The sequence below is a fragment of the Cheilinus undulatus genome, linkage group 18, assembly GCF_018320785.1.
Source record: "Cheilinus undulatus linkage group 18, ASM1832078v1, whole genome shotgun sequence".
Classification (NCBI taxonomy): domain Eukaryota; kingdom Metazoa; phylum Chordata; class Actinopteri; order Labriformes; family Labridae; genus Cheilinus; species Cheilinus undulatus.
In genome coordinates, this window is record NC_054882.1 from 7619812 (window position 1) to 7641667 (window position 21856).

The 21856-nt window shown below is 38.5% G+C and overlaps 1 protein-coding gene across 4 annotated transcripts in view; it reads right to left on the reverse strand.

Moving 5' to 3' along the window:
* Positions 1-21856, reverse strand: part of slc4a11 (solute carrier family 4 member 11) — a 224895-nt gene that overhangs the window by 62484 nt on the left and 140555 nt on the right. For 3 of the 4 annotated variants that reach the window (XM_041812784.1, XM_041812786.1, XM_041812788.1), the window contains exons 5-6: positions 16364-16592; positions 4138-4170 (exon numbers count right to left, since the gene is read on the reverse strand). In XM_041812784.1, coding sequence (XP_041668718.1) covers positions 4138-4170; positions 16364-16592 — 262 coding nt within the window. The remainder of the gene's footprint in view (positions 1-4137; positions 4171-16363; positions 16593-21856) is intronic. The other variant, XM_041812785.1, reaches the window with a different exon arrangement.

Genomic DNA, 21856 nt, shown 5'->3' on the forward strand with positions numbered 1-21856 from the left:
GCTGGAATTATGACTTGGATCTTAAAGCACTTTCTAATTCTTCTTTACACTTTTGCTCAATTTGCTTTTTCACATGTGCAAAAACACTCTAGGAAACTCCCCTAATCTTTGAGGTTAGCTGCATGTATGATTGCAATTTGCCAAATTTGTTAACACAACTTTATGTGGACAATTCCCAGGCAGTCGTCATGTAAAATTGCCACTAGATTTCAAAATGAGACAATGTGGGAATGCAGCAGGTAACATTCAGGAAAATCCACCCCAGATGAGGGGTTCATTGGTGATTTTTAATTATTCCCCCTTTTCTTTTAAACTCATAGTTGCTTGTTTTCCTTCAAAATAAAAGCAGGCGTAAAGGATATATATACTATTTTCATTGAAAGTTCAAGACATAACTGTAAACAAGGCCTTCATATGGAAATCCATGAAGACTGGTCTTTTATTTGTTGGAGCCTACAGTCTTCACTAAACTACTCCTTACACTAACAGTCCGTCCATGTCTCATGTGTTCTTATAAAGTGTCCTTACGTTCCTTAAAAGGCACTATATAAATCCAAGATATTATTATCATTATTAAATTGTGTCGCAACAATGCCAACAGAGTTGCTTCTCATAGAAGTTTTCCAATAAACAAGCAAATATCTAGTCAGCTAAAAATGTCGGGGTGGCCTACCAGACTTGAAGTAGATCCCAGACTGATCCCCCTCCTACACAGCCCTGTCATTCCTCTCTCACATGCATTAGTCAGAGCAGACACCCTATTTTTCTAATCACAAAGCTGTCAAACAGGCTGCATAAAGACCAAGAGCTTACTCTCACCATAAACTGTAATTTTACCTCCATTTTCATCTGTTCTATGTGCGTAATTACAGTGATTGCATGTTGTACTGGGAGCACGTGTGACCTGCACTCAACGCTGTGCCCTGGATGAATGAAGCAAATACTGAGTGTTATTGATGATTGGTTTGTCAACACTCTGGTACAAATGAGTCTAACTGAGGCTGAGAGCAGTTAACAGTGGGCCTCAATTTCAATTTTAGTCCTGAATCCATGCTCGTTTTTCAACTCCAGTCCAGGTGGTGGTGATAATGTAAATCTAACATGTTTAAAACCATCTGTAAAATGCAAATAAAGAAGAAATTCAGGACTACTGTACTACAAAGTCATTGGGCATTTAGTTTAAAGCTATTACAAAGAAATGTACACATACAACACACAGCTCCTTTTAAAGGCTTAATATTAAACATTCTAATTAACAATATAGAAAAATATCAAATATACCTTATTGGTGAAAAACTCTACTTATATACAGTGGGAAACAGAGACAGCCTTGTCTACTCAGGGATGCTGTTTCTAAGGATAGAAGACTTTAAAAAGAAACTTGTGGATTCAAAGCATTTAAGGGAACAGTTAAAAGGTAATCTGTCAAAAAATTACAGACCAATTGCAAATCTTAGTTTAATCTTGACAGCCCTTGAAAAAAGGACAGAAAAAGTGATTTTTTGATATTTTAAGTCGCAGATGACTTTTGACTTGTCAACTGAGCTGTCTATGTAATTTTTTTAAAGTGACATTCAGGAGCAATAGTGGACTTAATTTACCTCACTATGGCTGCAGGGAGACTGCAGTGGCTTTACCAAAGTGTGCTGAAAGGCATGCTATAAAGCATTCAATTCAATTATTCTTTTAAAAAACAGTGCACTCATTATGGACTTTAAAGGTCACATACTATGCAAAATATGCTTTCTCAGGCAGAAGTATGTGCCTCTGGCTTGTCCACAATTCCCCCAAGAAACAGAAAAATCCCCTACCCTAAAAATAGGGACAAGTTTGTACTCTATGTAAAAAGTTTTGTCTGATGGTTAAATCATTTAATAAAAAAAAAAAACCCTTTCCCTTCTTTGTCTTTTACTATGAATATGCACAAATGTAGCTAAAGCATAGTAACAGCCCTGAAGTTCTCCTTGCATGAGCTGATGGACATTTTAGCCAGATGAACAACATCAAGCCTTACACTTCTCACATTTACAGACTGATCTGATTGGATTTTACCCCAAATGAATGGCTCAGCATGGGAAAAGTTGTAAAAAAAGTTGCACGGCTACTTGGGAAGCAACAACCAACAAAGTTGTAAATAAAGCAGCTATTAATCAAACAATTCACTTTCACTCTCATTGCACTTGGTATAACCTTATTTAATTTCCCCATTTATTTTAAGATCCCCTGGAGACGTTTCCTTTAAGTAATAAAAACACTCTGCTTGGAAGAGTAATTTGCATCAGCAATGTTTTTTCCCCTACAGAAAAAAGCTTTATTACCTTGTTAAAAATTCTGACCATTATGCATGCTACTTTATCACAAAATTGAAAAATCAAAGTGAGTGATGAATTTGAAAATTAGACTCATTCCAAAAGTTAAACTAGTGAACACAAGAAGTATTTGTGATCAGTTTATGAAGACTGGAGGCTCAAGCATCCACATGAAAGGGACAAATTTGAATATTGGACCACAATTGGCTTTTGTGATATCTCAAAATCCAAAATCCTGCCTCCTTATACAAATCAATGCAAAACCCAGTCTGTCGTGACTGCATCTTTACTTCCTTTGAGACCAAATATTTCCAAGCATGTCCCCTTCACTAAAAACACAACACTTTATGTAGAGGGCTTTTATTATTCTACAAACTTTAAAATACACTGTCACGTTACCAGATAATTGAACAAACTTGACCTGAATGTTGGACTGAAGAGAGGAAGCGTGCGTCTAGGGTCCATGGTGTGATCAAATAGGACACTAATTAAGACATGCACATTAGATACTTGTCAATTATGTAAAGATTTCTTCACGGTTTCGTCATCTTCGGCTATGCAAACACTGCTCTTTCCACATACACAAAGGAGAAAAAAACAGAGATGCTCACACGCAGCATATCAAATATGACAAACATCAATAGAAAGTGATGAAAACATGAAGGAGACAGGACTAGATTGCCCCGCTTTGATCCTCCAGGGTTCTTGGTGATTCCTTTGACTACATTATCCTCACGGTTTGGTTTGAAAGGAGGGAAAATAGATTGCAATATCTGTAAAATCATTTGTGGATAAAGCAGTCAGTCACAAATAATGGAGAAAGGAATCAATAAATATGCTAAACCCGCCAACAAACATCAGCTGGAGAATTTCTACAGAGATGTGAGGGAGCAAAAATGCACAAAGATTCATGGTTTCTGAGTGCAAAAGGGCACACGGCCTTTTGGCAGGATACTCCTCACATTATGCTCAGAGGTGACCTCAATAAAACCCCCTGATCTTATGCTGCCTTAAAGATTAACAGCGGTCTTCACCTTTAGTAGACCTGCCATCAAACACAGTCATAAACACAGACACACAAAGGGAAATGACTGGTTTCCTTCAAAGCGTGGGCGGTGGAGGGCATTTTGAAGGAGGTGATTAAAACACAGGAGGGCTCCATACAGCGGCGGCAGATGAAACACTTACTGTATATTAGGTATCCATCACAGTCAATCATCATGCAGGACACAGATGCTATGATGTCACATGGCGATGAGAGGGCCACTAGGACTGGGTCAATGTTGAAACCTTGTTATCTAGAGAGGTTGTCAATTCTAATCTTCCAGCCAGTTGCATAAAAAACAAATTATATTAATGGTAAATAAAGCAAAGCCCCGCATGGATATGGTATCAAAGTCAAGTACTGCACATGGGGCAGGCTTAATTCCCATTATATAACCAGTCTGAAAAAACAATTTGGTTGAATATATAATCTCTGGAATATGGACAGTCTATTTTTTTCCAACAAGGACAGAATTTTTTTTTTTTTTTTCTGTCAATCTCAGTCAAACAGGTTTACAAGTTCTCAACTTTCTTGTGTTTTGTTTTTAAATGAAAAAATGTAAAAAGAATGAGAGGGCGTTGGGGTATGGGGCATCGATATCGGTGACACGGGAGGGATCGCTGGTGTCTGTAATCATTTGATGACTCAATGGATTGACCCAGTCCTAAGCGTGGAGAGGGGAGCACAAACGGCATACTGATGGTGATTGGTACAGAGGCAAAGCACTGATTGCAGCCTGGTGGCGGCTGATGCTGACATTTTCATCCAATTAGCACAGCTTACCGTCATCAAAGAAAACGAAACTTTGAGACTTGTCTGCATGCCGAGAAGCAAGGAGGAAAAATCGAGAGGAGAAAAACCAGAGTCAGTCACCTTTTTCCTGATCAACAGGCGGGCAGTTTTTTTCAGATTTTATAAAAACATCAGAAAACCACACAGACGCTCACACACAAAGCCACACTTTCTTTTTAAAATGCTCACATTTAAAAATCTCTGCAGAGCAGGAGCTTCATTTCCTGTCCTCTTTTCCCTCATGCATATTAAATACCATTTTCCAGAGAAAATCCCTCAATGTCTCGTCTTTGTTGGTCGCAGAGAGATTCTTATCTTGATTAGCGTCCACAGGCTATTACAAAAAATTGGATTTTATCACTGATTGCAGTTACGTGTTCAGCAAGGAACCCAAAGACGTCAATGAAGAGATCAAGATGAGAGAAATAACATGTGTGGCCACCGTTTTTCACGGGCTAAAGAGCTTGAATTAATGGCTTCAATTTAGTATTCTGATCAGTGCTGCAGAGTGTTACAGAAAGATTTTCACAGTGAAAAGTCATGCCGTCGGCCTGGAGGAGATATATTATTATAACAGAGAGGCTCAGTGGGGTGATTCAAAAATACACAGCGAGCACCTTTCCTGTTGAACTGAGCTAATAATAACCACAATATTTACCGTGCTTGCTGCAAAAATACACTTACCTGCAGAAAATCTTACAAAAGACCCTTCTGCTTTTAGAAACTGCTGTATTTTTGATGCTTTGAGGGGACTTGTTTTTCATTTTTATGTTTTCTCTGAAAGGTTTTGGTCACATGTGACTGCTTTGTTCTTTGGAAAAAGCCCCAGGCTCAAACTGGAGCTTTAAATCATGACTAGAGTTGTTACGATACCAAAATTTTAATTTTGATTAGATACTGGTAATAATCAAATGCTAACACTTGTTTTGATACCATGGCAATCAAAAAAGCACCCAAAACTGGATCATGTTGTTATTTTCAACACCAACCTACAAATTAAAGGGAGTCACTGAACACATGCAAAATTAGACTTTCTGCTTATGGGCAAAATGAAACAGATTTTCCAAACCATAACATACAATAATAATTTTTTTTTTCTGAAACTCTGTATTTTCTAATTTTCTTTTCAGCACATTTTATGGGCATCAGAATTTAAGAGTGATGTGTAGCTCACAGTAAACAGTAAACAGTAAATAGTCCACAGGTAAGGACGTACAGGAAAGTCTCTCTCCTCTGCTCTCTATCTGTCTACAAGCAACAATAACAAAACATTTACATCTTTATGAGATGATTAAGACAGTTTAGCATGCCAGCTGCAAGTGAATGAAACCATAACCTGTGCAGCAGTGTCGGAGTTGAACTTCTTTTTTCGCTGTGGCTGATGGATTAAAAAATCTACCTGCCACAAACATTTTTTACCAGCACGGCTTACAGTATTAACGATATAGGCTATTCAAGAAGCAAAAGTTGGTGCATAAATGATCTAAACTGTTGCTCTTTTTAAACCTTGTTTTCAACCAATTTGTCCAGTATTTAACTGCTCAAACATTTGCTGTTTTTCCATGAGGGCACTGTAAAATATTCATATGCATTTTCCTGCATTATGAGAATTACTCTCAGATTTGCTAGAATTTAATATTTTGAGTGCAAATTCTACAGACTTATGCTGAAACTCTTGTTTTTACTACATTGAGCTTGCAACAAGCAAGACATTGGTTCCACCACACCTGTAACAGATACAAACCACCCCAGCCTGGCTTTGCTCATAAAGTCAGAAAGAACAATCAGAAAAAAGTGGGTTTAGTTTATGCTGTTCACCATAACAAAATCACTATTATGTTGGCTACTTTAATTCACCTGCCCTAGTGCCCAGTTAGTTGAGCAGACTCCCCTGACACTGCAAAAAAGTACCTGCATTTGGCTGATGGTGGGTGCTAATTTCCCACTCTTCTGTGCAGTCTGTGTAGGAGTAACAGTCGCCTTCTCAGCAGCAGTAAGTAAGCACCTTCCTGTACATTTATGCTGAGATGTCGAAATTTTTGAAACTTTTTTAGCACACTGGTTCTCATATGGTATTTTAGCACCCAACAGTGGGTCTTAAAGCTGTTTTCAGTTGCAAATGTGTGCCTGGAAAAAAGTGAAGCCCTGGCATACATCCATATATTCTAACTGATTTTCTGCGATAACTAGTGAGTTTTTTTTTTTTTTTTTTTGAGATCTTAACTTATTTATTTTGGGGTAAACAGAGGAACATAAAATGTATGCATGCATGTACCACCAATGTTTCTTTAATAATGTTCTTTAAAAAACATTTTCTTTAGTCATACTTGTTCACTCCAACTACTTACATTAAAGAAATTTCAGTGGTTCAAACTTTTCAGAATTTTGGGATATAAAGTCTCATTAAGGAGCTGAGGGGTCCTGAGGCTGGACCAGTTGATAGCCCCAGCTTTTGAGAGCACCTGCTGTGATATGGTCAGAAAATGGTACCTTGTTTCTCTGTGCAAGAGACACATCTCTCTTGCACAAATATAGATTATCGCATACACGACAAAAAACTGTCAAAAAAAGTCAACAAATATACTTGGGTGGCTTTGAATAAACCTGGGTGGTCCACCCATAATATCTCACGAAGTTGATCACTTTAACAGCAGATCTGATTATTTTTGCTGATATATCTATCATACATAATGGCAGAACGCACAAATAAGTCTGTGCAGTTTAAAGAGTAACTAATGGTCATTCTCAGCTGACTATTTTGTCTCGTCTGTACTCATTCCTTAAACTTCAGGTGTGTTCTCAAGACTAAAGGTGTGGTTTGAACTGCAGCTCATTTTAATTTTAGAGAAGACTTTGTTTCTGCTTTATTTCAAGCACTTGCTACAATTTCAGGGATTCACCCTGCAAACCTATAGGTCTGTTGCAACCATAGACCGTGGAAAGAACTGGACAAAGGCTGGGAGATGTCAGCCATCTGCTTACAATAGGTGGACCTAAACTGCTTTTGAAGCCAATCTGCGGGAGCTTCCATATTGAAATTGCTGTCTCATCCGAACTTTGGATCAATCTAGCTGCCCGCACAATGAGCTCGACTTCCTGTCAGCTAGCTAGCTAGCATTCTGGTTGACAGAAACATAGCTTCTGCCTGTCGAGCTACCTGTCAATCAAATGAGATGCACCAATCAGTGCGCAGTGAAGTTTTTTCTATAATAGAATAATAATAATATAATAATAATATAATCCAAATGATTGTGGTACAAAAAAAATCACCCCCTAGTGTAAAAAACAGCTTTTAAACAGGTGTTCAGACCTTCTGGTGTTCCTGAAGAGGACACTTGCTGTATTGCAATTTTTTGCACTTCTGCACTTTTCAGGACTGGAGGTTGCCGCTTGGTTGCAGCCAAAGAGAAACTTGGTTGACACCAACACATCCACCAATCAATTGCTGTGCATTGCTCTGCATTTCTTGTCCCCATGGAATTGTAGATATTTTGTCAAATGAGAGCTAATCAACTAACTAACTGACTAATCAGCTGGAGGGTGTCGGTCCTACAAAGCTGACTTGGTGTACTTAACATAAAAAAATTGGTATCAGTATCGTCTGAATTGGGTTTGGAAATATCGATATATCAATTATCTGCAATAATCTAGTATCGTGTATCCCTTGGTATCAATGTATGAAAGATTTTGACAGCCTTGTGGTTACTGTTTTTCAGTTTGATCTGAGCTTGCAAATAGAAAAGAAAAGAAAGAATCACACTGGAGGATTATGCAAATCGTGACGAAGTGGAGAGTGGGTGAGATCGATCAAAGGTGACAGCAAATTAGGGAGAAATTATGGTACAGTCATCACAAATAGAGCAGACAATCAGCCATGCAAACAGCACAGCGAGCTGTAGCTGCTAACAGAAGCATAGAGACAGAGAGAATTAGAATGCATTTATGCAATTTATCAATCAAAATATTGCCTTTATGTCAAAATGTGCATAACTACTGTACACACTGCCATCATTTTCAGCACCCTATAAAAATCAAAAGGTTTAAATGCTAGAATATTGCATGTTTGAATTGCTCTGTTATTAGTGCATCACATCATTAGAGCAGCTGTTTTGGTTTAACTCATCACAATAGGGGTAGTGCTCCATCAAAAAGTCACGAGACAAAATTAAAGCACAAAACCAGCCCAAGCTCACCTCTTAAAAATCGACTCCTCTCGTACAAGTTGGAGCAGGACTAATTATCTCTGTGGGCTTTCATCCTTTTTCATTTCTGTAATTCTCTGTTCTTCCTGTGCCTGTTATAATCTCGCCCTGTTCTCTTTATCTCACAGCTGTACAGTATTACACTCCAAATGAGCTAGCCCGCTCGCCAGCCGTATCACCCCACTGTGGCGTCGTGAACGCAGATACGGCAGAAATTAATACCTGAAGAGATATGTCCCCGTGATAGCATACTTACGTTCAAAATGAATGTATTCCCCGGAGAGGAGGCTTTGTTCCTCCTTCTGGAGATATTTCTCCCCTCACAGCTGCCATGTGAGAGTTCACGTGTAAAATTCATGATTTTAATTTAAGGATCTTACATGCACATGTGTGGGGTCTCTTACTCTGAGTGACAGTAATCTATGGCAAATAAGAATCTCAAAATCGGAATTCCTAATAAGATTATTAATAATACCATATCAGTGTCATAGGTAACTGAAATCCACTAACTAAAGAACACAGGCTACCTTCACGCAGTATGAATATATTCTAGAAAGCCCAATTAGCTCTATTCATCATTTTCATTGGAGCCATTTTGACTGATTCTGTAAATATTTCTGCATGCCACATCCATCTATAGACATAATTATAAGCTGCAGTACAGTAGCTCTGCTCATTTGCATGCTCATACTGTAAATCTTCCTCTTTTTATTTATTGCATAATTGGGGACTTATTACATCACCCCCAGTGCAATTAATTATAACCCAATTTTCATCTACTATTACCCGATTTCTTCTGCTGTAACTAATGCATTTCCCTAGAGTGACAGCTCAGCTCCAACTCATTCAGAACTACAATTCTTCTCCAGAAAAACGGCTATGTATTAGTTTTGAATGTTTGATTGTTAATATCTAAAAAGACTGAACCATTGACGACTGACTGCTTTCAGTCTGGATGGTATATACCTGAATTTGGGATACTGCGGATTTGGAAACATTCAACAGACCTAGAGGCCTACAAGTTGCAAACATGTTTTTCATGGTTCTACTATTTAGGTTACTATTTACCAGGTCACAATGTACCCATTCAAATTGGATTCAACTGTACTGAAACAAACTAAAATGTTTATTCTGAAGATGCAAAAAAAGAAAGCTGCAATAAGTTTTCGCAAATCCATCTATGCTGCGCACTCTGAAGCTGCTTTTCCGCTGTGTGCACAGCAGGAAATGTCATGAAAGAAGATCAGAAAATAAATTGGTAATATAGAAGAGAGCTGGCCAGCCACTGGTCATGAATAAGCATGCCCAAACTCAGCTGATGCAGGTCCTCAATGGTCTACTGGTGCAACTTTAGCCAATATTTAAAGGACATTGTCTGGAAAATAACAGTTCAGCAAAATCTAAGAGAAAAATAAGATTCTGAAGTTTTTTATGGTTATAGAGTTGTATGTAAACGAGCAATGCCCTCCAAATCACTATGTGTACATTTTAACTACTCGATTGACACCTGACATTCTAGCTGGTCCAGTTTTCGAACCACTTTGATGCTGTAGGATCACAATTGCTGTCGGCTACCTTCAGATTATTCTCTGCAACTTTGATGGTGATGATGATAAAGGAGGAAACATGTAGCAAACAAAGACATTGTGCGGAGATGTAAAATTTCCTATCACAATTACTATACTCTAAAATATCTCGGTTATCAGTATTATCACAGTATTGTTGCTATTTGCTGAAAATTTACAAAAAGCACAGAGTCATCATTTCAAATCATTCCGTCAAGTTTTATACTGAAACACTATAAATCAAATAAGAAAGCATAGGGATGATACACTTTTAAAATTTTCAGAATTATTGCATCTTTCATACTTTTTTGATATCACATGCTTTAACCAGTGGTTCCCAACCTTTTTTGTGCCACCGGACCAGTTTAATGAAGGGCATTTTCCTGGACCAGCCAGCAGAGATAAAAACATTGAAATAAAATCCATATAAATGGACTAAAATCATAGCACAGAAAAAATATAACTCAACATAATGTTGTATCAACATAAAGCTGCGTGAGAAACCCCTGTCATTATAAACCTGGTATCTTCTCTCATTGTCTTTTAAATGCAGCTTTCTCTTTCTTGGCAGTTGCGGGTTTTAGTTCTGTCTCCTCATTCAGCCTTTTTTCCCTTTGCAAAGGAGGTCTCCTGTTTTAGATTTATTTTATCTAGTTGTGGGCTTACCTTTTGGGGATCATGTGACTAAGACAAGTGTCTTGACTTGAGTCGAAAGACACAAATGGATGACAAAATGCAAGACAATCTGGTAATTTCTCAAAATAAAACTGTCAGACTCTGACAGTCAATATTAAATACAAAATAATTTCATTTAATCGATTATTTCTGTTTAATAGGAGAGTTTGGTACCAAATTAACCAAAGAAAACAGACAAGCCATATTTTCAATCCAAGCTCCCAATCAGTCTGAGTCCTTATACAGTTGAGGACAAAATTATTAGCCCCCCACAAAGCAGGGGAAGGATCTACAAAGTTATCAAAGCGTTTCTAAGTGTTAAGAACTGGAGTGAGAAGTAAAATAAGGAAATTCAGTGAGAGCCACACAGTCCAGAACAAGCCTGGCAGAGGTAGGAAGAGAATGATTTCAAAGACTCTGGAAATAAAACTAGTAAGAGATGTGTCTAAAGAGCCCAGAACAACTGCCAAGACTCTAGTGAAGGACTTAGACAAGTCAGGGACTGTAGACTCAAAAAAGACCATCACTAGAGCCCTGCACAGGAATGGACTGCAAGGTACAGACCAAGAAAAACTCCCCTTTTGTAGAAGTGACACCTTCAAGCTAGACTGAAGTCTGCCAAGGACAACTTGAAGAAATATTATGAATACTGGAAGTGTTTCCTTTGGTCAGATGAAACTAAACTAGAGCTCTTTGGGCATAGAGACGATGATGTTTGGAGAAAGAAGGGAGAGGCATATCACCCAAAGATCACCATACCCACAGTGAAACATGGCGGTGGGAGGATTATGATGTGGGGATGCTTCAGTGCATCTGGAACCTGGAATCCTCGTCCAGGTGGAAGGAACCATGAAGAAAGAAGGAGATGTGGAGGATATGTAGAAAGAAAACCTGAAGCAATCAGCAACAGAACTGGGTCTTGGTCCTCGCTTTTTATTCCAACACGACAATGAGCCAAAACAAATGTCACTGCCGTTGAAGAACTACCTTCAGAGGACCAAAGTGAATGTTATTGAGTGGCCTGCACAAAGCCCTGACTTAAATCCCGTTGAAAATCTGTGGGGTGAACTGTAGAGAAAGTTCCATGCCAGAAGGCCATCAAATCTGGAGGAGCTTGAGAGATTGGCCAAAGAAGAATGGGCTGGGATTCCTCAGGAGAATGTCAGAAACATTTTGAAAACTACAACAAATGGCTGCAGGTTATCCTGTAAAAATGATATACTATTGACTATAAGCGCCATGGGGGCTAGTAAGTTTGACCCTGGTAGTTTTTGGTTTTTTTTGGAATATTTTCATTTCTGTGTGCAAAGTAAAATAATTTCAGCATCCAAAATAAAATTAAGATGTTTGGAAAAGCTACATTAAAAATTCTTTTCTTTGTTTAACAGCACTTGAGAAATACATTTAAATCAATGAAATTTTCATAGGGGAGCTAATAAGTTTGTCCTCATGTGTAAATACCACTATTAATAGTTTCGTGTTGTTTGGTGTAGAGACAGATGAAAATTTGTTTTCAATAGAAATGGTATAAGATGAGAGGATTTTAAGTTATAGAGTTAAAAAGGTTTTTTTCCCCATCTGTTATATCACATCGCTGAAAAAACAAGTATTTCTCAACCTGATTTATTTTTCGTCAAAAACTGAACTTGTGTTTTCTTATTTGTTTAGGGTGTCGGGAAAAAAAATCGCCAGTAAAGTAGAGAAGAGTATTTTAAGTTAAGCATCACTTCTGATGGTTTTGAAAGTCAAATGGCACCATTATCTATGTATTTTTGCTTTTTACAATGTCAAAACCCAGTCAAAGCCCTGAAAGCTCAAATTGATTTTCAAACCATCTGTAGGCCTATGCAGGAAGCCTTTCTGTTAAGATGGCAGCCACTAACAGAAAAAAAAAACTTCTCTTCCTTTGCCTCTTTGTGGGGTGTTCTGGGAGAGAAATAGTCAAGTAGCAGCAGCCACCACAGCTCGAGAGTCTCTGAGAGCCATTTGAAAAGCTAAGTGAGTGATCGATGACAGAAGTCAATTATCACCTCGCGGATCTGTCAGAGGCGGCCGTGCAGGGTGAGCGTCACACACCACCCACCTCTGACTAACCATCAACAACTGCGGACACCAGCCCAGACAGAGAGGAAAACACTGGAGACAAGAGTGTATGACAGGTGGAGCTTATACTGCCATTACCTCCACATCCTCTTTAAGTAAACCCCTCTCCCAAGTGTCTCATTAAAAAATTAAGAACATAATTAATTGGAGGAATAAAATATGGCCTGATTTTCTGAATCTTTGTTAATAAAAAAGAAAAGTTTTATTTGCAAAATAATTAGTGTTGTGAATGCAGCATTCAGCTCCTCTTGCAGCACAGATTGCCTGAACAATGGCTTCATACTGTTATGTAAGGGGGCGGATTTCTCCTGCTCTAATGGGCTGAGAAGATTCGCCTTAACCAAGAGGCTTTGCTCTCAGCCAAAAGGACCTGTGCTGGAGAGACTCAACTAATGTGACAGAGATCTGTAAGCCGACACATGGGCAGAAAACCTTGAGGATCCATGTCACGTTTTAGAAATTAGCCCACGCATCAGGAGAAGGTCAGATAGGCAGAAAATTTTAAGCTTACAGACCTTTAGGTAGAATAAATCCTTTCAATACATGTTACAATACCATTTTTAACTTTCTAGTCCCAGACATGGATATTGAGTCATACCAGCCCTTTAATCCCAGTGCAATAAATCAACATTAATATAATCGGCAGCAGAAAGTATATTCTCCACAGCAATCACCTTGCTATTTCTGACTGACAAAAGATAATGAACCTGAAATCGGCTGATTTTTTTTGGGAGGTGATTTGTAGCTTTAATGTGACATCCAACACTCATGTAAGCGACCCCTGCTGGAAAAGAAAGGCTGTACACTACAGAGAAGTTGACACTCTTGGTTGGTGTTTTAGCCAGTTTACCCTTCTTCTTTATTAACAAAGAAAGTTGATGTTCAACTGTCACTAACAATGAGAAAACGAGGCCAGGTTGCTTCTTCTACAGGGTGCATTGCTATCAACCAAACTAAGAGAGGGGCAAATGTAAAGATTAATGCTGGTGGATGCTCCACTGTGCCCTGGTTACAAAATCCTACCATTAAATATTGTATACACACTGACGGACTGTAATGCTGACAGTGGGCCTAATCAATCACCTATACTTTTAGGATGAACAATTTCTTGCCTTTTACATCCCGAATGGCAGCATTTTTAACATAAACATAAAAAATGCAAAAAAAAAAAACAATCCATACCTTTTTAGTCAAAGTTTTAGTACAAAGTCAAAGTAACAAAAACTCGAAGAAAATGAGAATTAAAGGTCCAAGCTGCAACGCCACATAGTGTTCAATAGTAGCAACCAATAGGATTGAGTGGTATCCATTCTTTAATACCATTAATCCTTTCGTAAGTGCACCTGGGGTAGACATTATTACTACCAAGTGATAAAAGCCAAAAAATAGAAGTAGGACTAAGAACTTTCCAGTGTGCATGTACAAGCACAGCTAGCAGAGCACGTGCTTCTACAGATGTTTCATTCAACGCTTCCACAAAATGCTTTAAGTCTTAAAAAGAAAACAAAACAATGTTGACATCTATTACAGATGTGCTGGGAGTGCTTTAGAGCTTCAGCATAGTTTATACAATTCCAAGTATTAGCGCTTATGCACTCTTTTCCCCTTGTTTAGATCAGTGTTAATTTCGTTGACCAAAACTGACTAATGACTAAAAATGACTAAAAATGTTCGTTGACAGCCTTCTTCTCAATCACAAAAACTAGATTAAGACCATCAAAAATAGATTTGTGATGACTAAAACTGATGAAAACTAAGTTTAGTTTTTGCCAAGATGACTAAAACTAGACTAAAATGTAATGTAGTTTTTGTCGGACATTCAAAATCTGTGATATTTCTCCACTGTGGGTAAATCTGTCAAAAAACAATGTAGCTGTAGCTATTCTGCCTCTCAGCCGTAGAAAGCAGGGACCCCAGGTTTGGCAGAGTGCAGAGAACACACTACTACAACTTGGTACCACATTTAGGCAAGAAAATAAATGCTTGAACTGAAAGTAAAGACTACAATGAGAGGACTTTTTATGGACTAAAACTAGACTGAAATGTTTTGAGTTTTCCTCAACTAAAACTAGACTAAAACTAAAAAGGATAGAAATGACTAAAATGTGACTTAAACTAAAATGCATTTCATTTAAAGACTAAAACTAAGACTAAAATTAAAAATAGCTGCCAGAATTAACACTGGTTTAGAGGTAATATTAGAAATAATAATCCACAAATATTATCAGACAGGATCTGGAAATGTCAAGGAATGTTTGGTAAGCTACTTTAGCATCCAAAACAACCAACAAGTACCTTTTTAACTTTATCTAAAAATCATACAAAAGACCTAAAAATACGTTGGAACATGTAGAAAAACAGTGTGGTGGTTTTAACTGTGTCTGATGTTGCTGCTGCAGCAGCATGTTTGGTTATTGATAAACTTTAGATTAGGTTTTTAAACCTGCACTGCCGTGGATCATATTAAAACCAGCTGTGCACATTTAATAGTTTGGCTTTAGCCAACAAGAGCGCTGTCTTGTAGCTTCGGATGTGCACGCCACGCAGAAAGTGTACCACGCCATCACACACAAAAACATGCATCCTTTTCTTTCCTCATAATCTATTTGACAAATAGTCCAGTATCACTTCCAGGAGTTCTGTCATCAATGTTATCGCACCTCCACATAGGCAGTAGTGCTGCTGGGAGCAGCGGTCATCAGCCTGTGCTGATCTGATGTTACTATGAGATTACTACTACCTCGACAGTCTACCATGTTTGTAGTTTACATCCCAAACATCAGGTAGTTGTATACAGCCTGAGCTCTCTTGTGTGCCCTCTAGTGGTGTGTTACATTAACAAATGTTGTGTACAGGCAAGTGCATTTACAGTTCTGCTCATGATGCGGCCGGATGCACACACAAATGCAAGACTTAACAGAAAGTATATCACTGACCTTGAGGAGAGGAATGAATCTGTGAGAAACCTGCAAGCTTGAAAGCAGTTTGGAGATGGCTTACCATTTTTGACAGCAGGAACAAGAAGACAAGAACCTCTATTTTTCATGCCATGGTATCAAAACAAGTAAAAATAGTTTGATTTGTCATCAGTTGATTTAAGACTCAAGTATCATCACAGCACTATGTGGCAGAAGAATGTTGACCTGCTCGTTGGCCATGTGTAAAATAAACATGTGATTTTTCTTTATCACTTGCGGCTCTGGTCAGTAAAAATATTGTATCTGATGCCTGTGCCTTCATCTTCATCTATAGGAAAGCCACTTGACGGCTTTCCTGGGAAACGTTTGATGTCTGCACATGGTTGCAAACCTGATCCAGCACACTGAGCTCTATTTGTGTCCAGCAGAAAAAGCCGCGGGGCAAACAGACAGTCTCGATTCAGACATCACAAACCCTCCTTTGGGTCTAAAAAGCTTCTTGAATCATTCTCAAGCCAATCTGACATTTCTGCTCCTGAGCCTGGGGTGAAGCTATTTTCCAGGTAGGTGTTGACATGTGCAGACGTCAGATGTTTTTAGGTCAGGTGTCATGTGTGCTGGGTTATTTTGTCTGATTGTGTTCAGGCGCAGGTCGAACAGGTGCTCCTTCTTCATGTGTTTCTTGTGTCTCTGACTGTATTTTCACACATTTTTCCTGGTTTGTACATGCATGCCGACAGCTTTTTCTGCTTACCGTTGACCTCCTGAGCACCTGCATCGGTGAAAAGCAAGCTCATCACCTCCTCGAAGTTGCAGCTGGGCTCGGATACATGGCTGTCCTGGCCCACATGGTGCAGCATTCTCTTCAGAACATCATCCAAGGAGGCAGCCGTCTCATCCAGCAGGATAGTGGCCCTCGCTAGAAAGCCATCCAGGTCCCTGTGCGCCCGAACCTCCTCCTCAAAATTCATCAGCTTCACATACTGCAAAAGAAATGCATTCTTTCAAAATCTGAGACATTTCTCTTAATATTTGTTGTGTTTATAATACCATTCAGTGCAATTTTAAAAGCTTGAACACATACTTTCTGCAGAATTGACCCATAGCATCATAGGATGAATAAAAGTACATTTTGAGTCTAAATTATAAGGTTTAGAGAACAAGTTTTACAAGTTTATACCTGAATAAATTGTCCTTCCCCAGTCTGAGTCAGTTTGCAGCATGCACCTGAGTCCTTTGTTACCATTGTTGTGACTATTTTTCTGTCTGTATTTTTCATTGATGTAGCGACTGTGCCAGCTCTGCAGGAACACGTCAATATTCCCAATCAAGCTGTGACTGAAAAACTGTTTTTCAAAACAGCAGAAATAGTCGTCGACAGGCACAGCACCTGACTAATGTGACTTCTTGGACAATTTAAGATGTAGACACAGATTTAGGGGTCTGTAATAAAGCGACCAAAATCTTCACTGACAGATTGAGACTTTAGGTCTCTTTATATAGTCCAGCAGGTAGAACCAAATCCACCTGATGGCAGTGAAAGAAAGCTATCCTACGATCATGATATTGATTTGTGCTCATCAATGGTTTGTTTCTCTGTTTACAGGTAACTTCATTATATTTATTCTGTTTTACCTATTATCAGTGGTTGGGTTAACATTATAAAGTAACCCATTAGAATACTCATATCTCTTTTTGTTTCACTTAGTACCATAACATTACATACTGCAATTTCAGTAACTGGTTGGTTTAGTGCTTCAGAACCCGGTTTCCCCTTCCATAAGATCTAACATAGTCTATGAAAGTATTAGTAGTATTTTTTATTGCAACAGCTGATTGTAAAACTCTATTGTTCTGTCCAGTTCATAATCACATTGTCTGTCATAAATCAGGTTACCATGCCTGTTGTTCTGTTATCAGGCTGTAAAGTTAAAGGGGACACTATGTAAAAATCACTTTTCCAGGTTTTTCTAACAAAAATATGTGCCCCTGGCCTGTTTACAATCCCCCAGAAACCCCCCCGCCCCCTCTCCACCTTTCAGAAAATGTGTGCTAAGACAAGCCGTTCCCAGATTTACTTCTCATGATGTCATGTGGGGAGTTAGCCCCGCCCCCTGGTTTGGTTGGCTCTCCCCACTTAGAAGAAAGTTCTGCCCTCCTCTCCTGATCCTCTTCAGCTGCCAGCTGAGATGGGGATCAGGAGAGCCACATCCATTTCCTGAGAGGGGCGGAGTCAGACAGCTCAGTATCATTTAAAGCCACAGACACAGAAAAAGCTCTTTTTGAGCAGGGCTAAAACAGAGGGGTTTTTAGACATGCCAAAATCCAATAATGGAGCGTTTTTTCAGCAACAGACTTCACAGGCATGTTTTAGGGAGCTCTGAGACCAATACATCTTGTTTTAAAATGGTAAAATATGTCCTCTTTAAAGATTATGTGCTGTAAGCTTGGCTATGCATAGGCAGATGAACAGTGGGCTACATGCTTTCTGGACAATAGAACTGCAATGTATGGGTCACAAAATAGTAGGGGTGTGACGAGATCAAAACGCCACGAGATATCTCGTTGCGGAAAAATCAATCTTGCTAGATCAATATTACGCAGACACTTGGAGCAGCAGATCTCCTTACAGAAAATAATACCATACTGGAAGTTATGAAAGAGCACAAACATGCCCTGGACATTATAAAACTATTGGTGAGAGAGCAAATGAGGAAACGGAGCTGATCCGGTATCCATTAAGATGACCGCTCCAACCACCCCCTCGTGTGCGCTACTTGGGCCGTACATGATCCACCTATGCATCATCATAACAATGTGAATTGATGAAATGCTGCTGGTGAAAGCTTGTGCAGTCTCCATGAGGAGAATACAGCATTTATTTAGTTTGTGTATGCGCACAGACTTGCTCGTAGTGCCGCTATTTGTGACTTTGTAACTTTGAGTAGTGGCTTTGTCATGTCTCCTTCTCGTCTCACCGTCTGTCAGTCACAAATTCATCAGCTGATGGCTGTGTGTATCATCAGTCAGAAGCTTAATGTGTAGCGCAACGGGTCTGCATACTGCAGCGGTAAACTTTGCTAAACTAACTCTGTTTGAGTGCCACAGAGTCCACTGTTAGCTCCAAAAAGCGAAGTTAGAGCTTCAGTTAAACGCGCCCTGTTTGTTGTATGACAGCAGACAGAGACACACACTCACCAACGCACACACATTAACATACACACTCATCTGTGCGTCTTGTCCAAGACTGTTAAAGCTCATATGAGAAAAAAAGACAACAAAACAATACAATAATCTATTTCTTTAAATTACAATGTGTTACTGACCTAAAGATTTATTTTGAGTGTTTAAAATATGGATATCATTAAAGAGGATGAGGAATAGTTTGATTTTACTGATGCAGCTCTTTATATTTCAGTCTCTTGTAAACAGTGCTTAAAGTACTTTTAAAATGATCTAAATGCTTTTATTTTATAGAATTAAGTATAATTTTAAAAACGGTTATTGTAATTGTAGTAATGAGTGCATAGTGTAGTAAATCAAAGTTTTTGTAGACTGTTCAAATGAATGGTTTGATTTGAAGAGCATTAAAATGTACAGTTTGAGTCAAAGTGAGACAAAACATACTCTTTGGAAGCATTATTAGCCTATTCAGTACTTAATTCAAACATTTTTGAATAGACCTGAATGTGTTGCAATTATGACTTTCAGTTGTATGAAGGACGTCTTATTCCCCCATGTATTTTTTTCCAAGTTAAAAAAAAAAGTGTTAAAATCTCGTCTCGTGGGCCCAAATCTTGTCTCGTCTCATCTCGTGAGATAAGTGTCTCGTCACACCCCTACAAAATAGTTTCGCTTATTATGCAATGGTAAAGTACTTCAACAAATTTCTTTTCTCCATATACAGTTTAGTAACATGAATTAATTTTAGATGGCAGCAGTCTTATAAAGCAAAAGATACTGATTGGAGTAATGTCAACAAACACTGCTAATTATTACATGGAATATAATGGCACTTACAAGGCAGTTGAAATCAGAACACATCAGGGGATGATTTAAATAATTCAAATTAGTTAGAAATCCCAGTTTCTAGGGATGCACCAATCGTTACAAATCAGGGTCAATGACGAGAGTCATTTTTAATTTTCAATCTATATGATGGCTGATACTGAGGCTGATCTTTATTCATTCCTTCTTTTGGTGTAACACTCAAACAATGCCAACATTTTATTTATTAATTTAAGGTTTATTTGTGTGGGACAGATACAATAAACATAGACAAGGCAGCTTTACATGTGCAGCATTATGTCCCAAACCATTTCCCTGGGGGACAGTTTAATGTATCACATCGCATCATAGCTAATGTGCCATAGCATGCTGTCTTATGTTGTGTGGTTTATTTAGTTAAATGCAGGAGTTATAGTGCCCATCTCTTTTACCATAGGTTTCCTTGATCACCAACTCCTTAGAGAGAACTGGAGTAGTTTTATTAAACAGCCTAACAAAGAGCAGAATTGTCTCTCCTTCAAAGCCTGTCCATATTTGACCAGTGGTTTCTAAGAAACACCTGAGAGACGGCTGAATGGACAGAGAGATGAACACAACTCGATTAAGAGCCCAGACACCAACCAGGCTTTGATTTCATTGATCGTGCGATTGAAAGAAATTCTGAGGATGAGTGGCTTCCCTGCTGTTCCTTTAAAAAAGAAAAAAAAAGCACCACCATGGCAGAAAAGCCCCAGGGTAATTGTGTATGGTACTATAAATAATTTGTTTTGCTTAAATGAATGTTTGAGGGTTTGGGACTTCAGTTTTCTCAGCTCAGAGCCAAGTGGTTTAAGGTAAGGAGTAAGTTGCGATAATTTTTGCATTGCTTTGCATCTATTGCTGGTCATTAGAATTGTTTCAAAACATCCCCTTAACATAAATAATGATTTTAAATATGTTCTGTATTGTTCATTAATAAAGTTAGAATCACAAGACAAAGAAGAAGTAGTAGATATACCTTAATAATCTTTATATAGAATGCCTTAAGTGTTTTAGTAACCTTGCAAAACAGATAGACAGGCTAGATTCAAAGTCTGTCATCTGGCTGAGCCATCTTGCAAAACTCCGATCAGAAACCTGATCGGTGAACAGACCTAAATAATTAGGGTCCTCTGCGGAGAACGAGGCGGTAGCTATTGGTGGGGTTTAGTTGTACTTGAGGCATGTCACAAAGCTTGGATGTAGCTATAGCTTAGCTGCAGTTCAATCAGAAACCCCATTTCCTGATAAACAAAGAGCAGAGAACTGCACTGAAAGCTTTTGATGCTAGAAAACACATTTTCCCTACATTCAGACCATGAGTTCATGACATTTATGCGGTTTTGTTGTATTGAAGCTATAAGTTTAGATGTAGCTTTAGCAACAGTTTTTACCAGATATGTACAGGAGCTCTTTACTAGAAGAGCAAAGAGCCACAATGAAAGCTTTCCTTGGTGTAAAATATGTTTTTTCACTCCTCCCTACCAGCTTTGCATACCTAGTATTTTTGTCTTGTCTCTCTGATTGGACAATAGTGAATGTGACTGCCAGAAGGTTCATCCAATCACCCTCCAAGTCCTGCCCTTTCTAAACCCTTTGTATGGGAGGTTTCCCAGATGAATGTGAACTATACCCCATGCAATAGAATGTACAAAACAGCCTATTTGGTGTGTCAGGATAGCTTTTTAGCACTTCTGGTTTCACTGTCTTGAGGTCCTTGGGATTTTATTAGAGTTTTGCCAAAACCAATAGTAAGGTCTGTGGTAAACACATGCTATTCTTAAGGTTTTATCACAGAAAAAATGGATCTGGAAGAGCTACATTTCTGAATGTTGAAGCTTATTCCTGTTATACAAAAGGCAGTTGTTAACACATGGCTACCTAAGACAAAAGAGTGTGTTTGGGACATGAAATGTCATCAAGTCAAACATGTAACCTCATACCAGTTTGCCTTTCATTTAATGTCTGATTTACACTAAAACTACTGACTGCAATTTGTTGGTCACACTAAGAGGAGACTCTTGGAAGAAATCTTCGATACTTTACACATGGCAAGTGAGTGGTATAGAAGTTGGAAGATTAGTAGTAGTGATGATGAAGGCAGTTGACCGTGGTGTTGTTCCTTTACAGCCTAAGACTAGATTTTCACTTTTGCTGATTGCTCTAAAGCTTCAAAATTAATGAAAGACATGTTCATTTAAGTTTATTCTGATTAATAAAA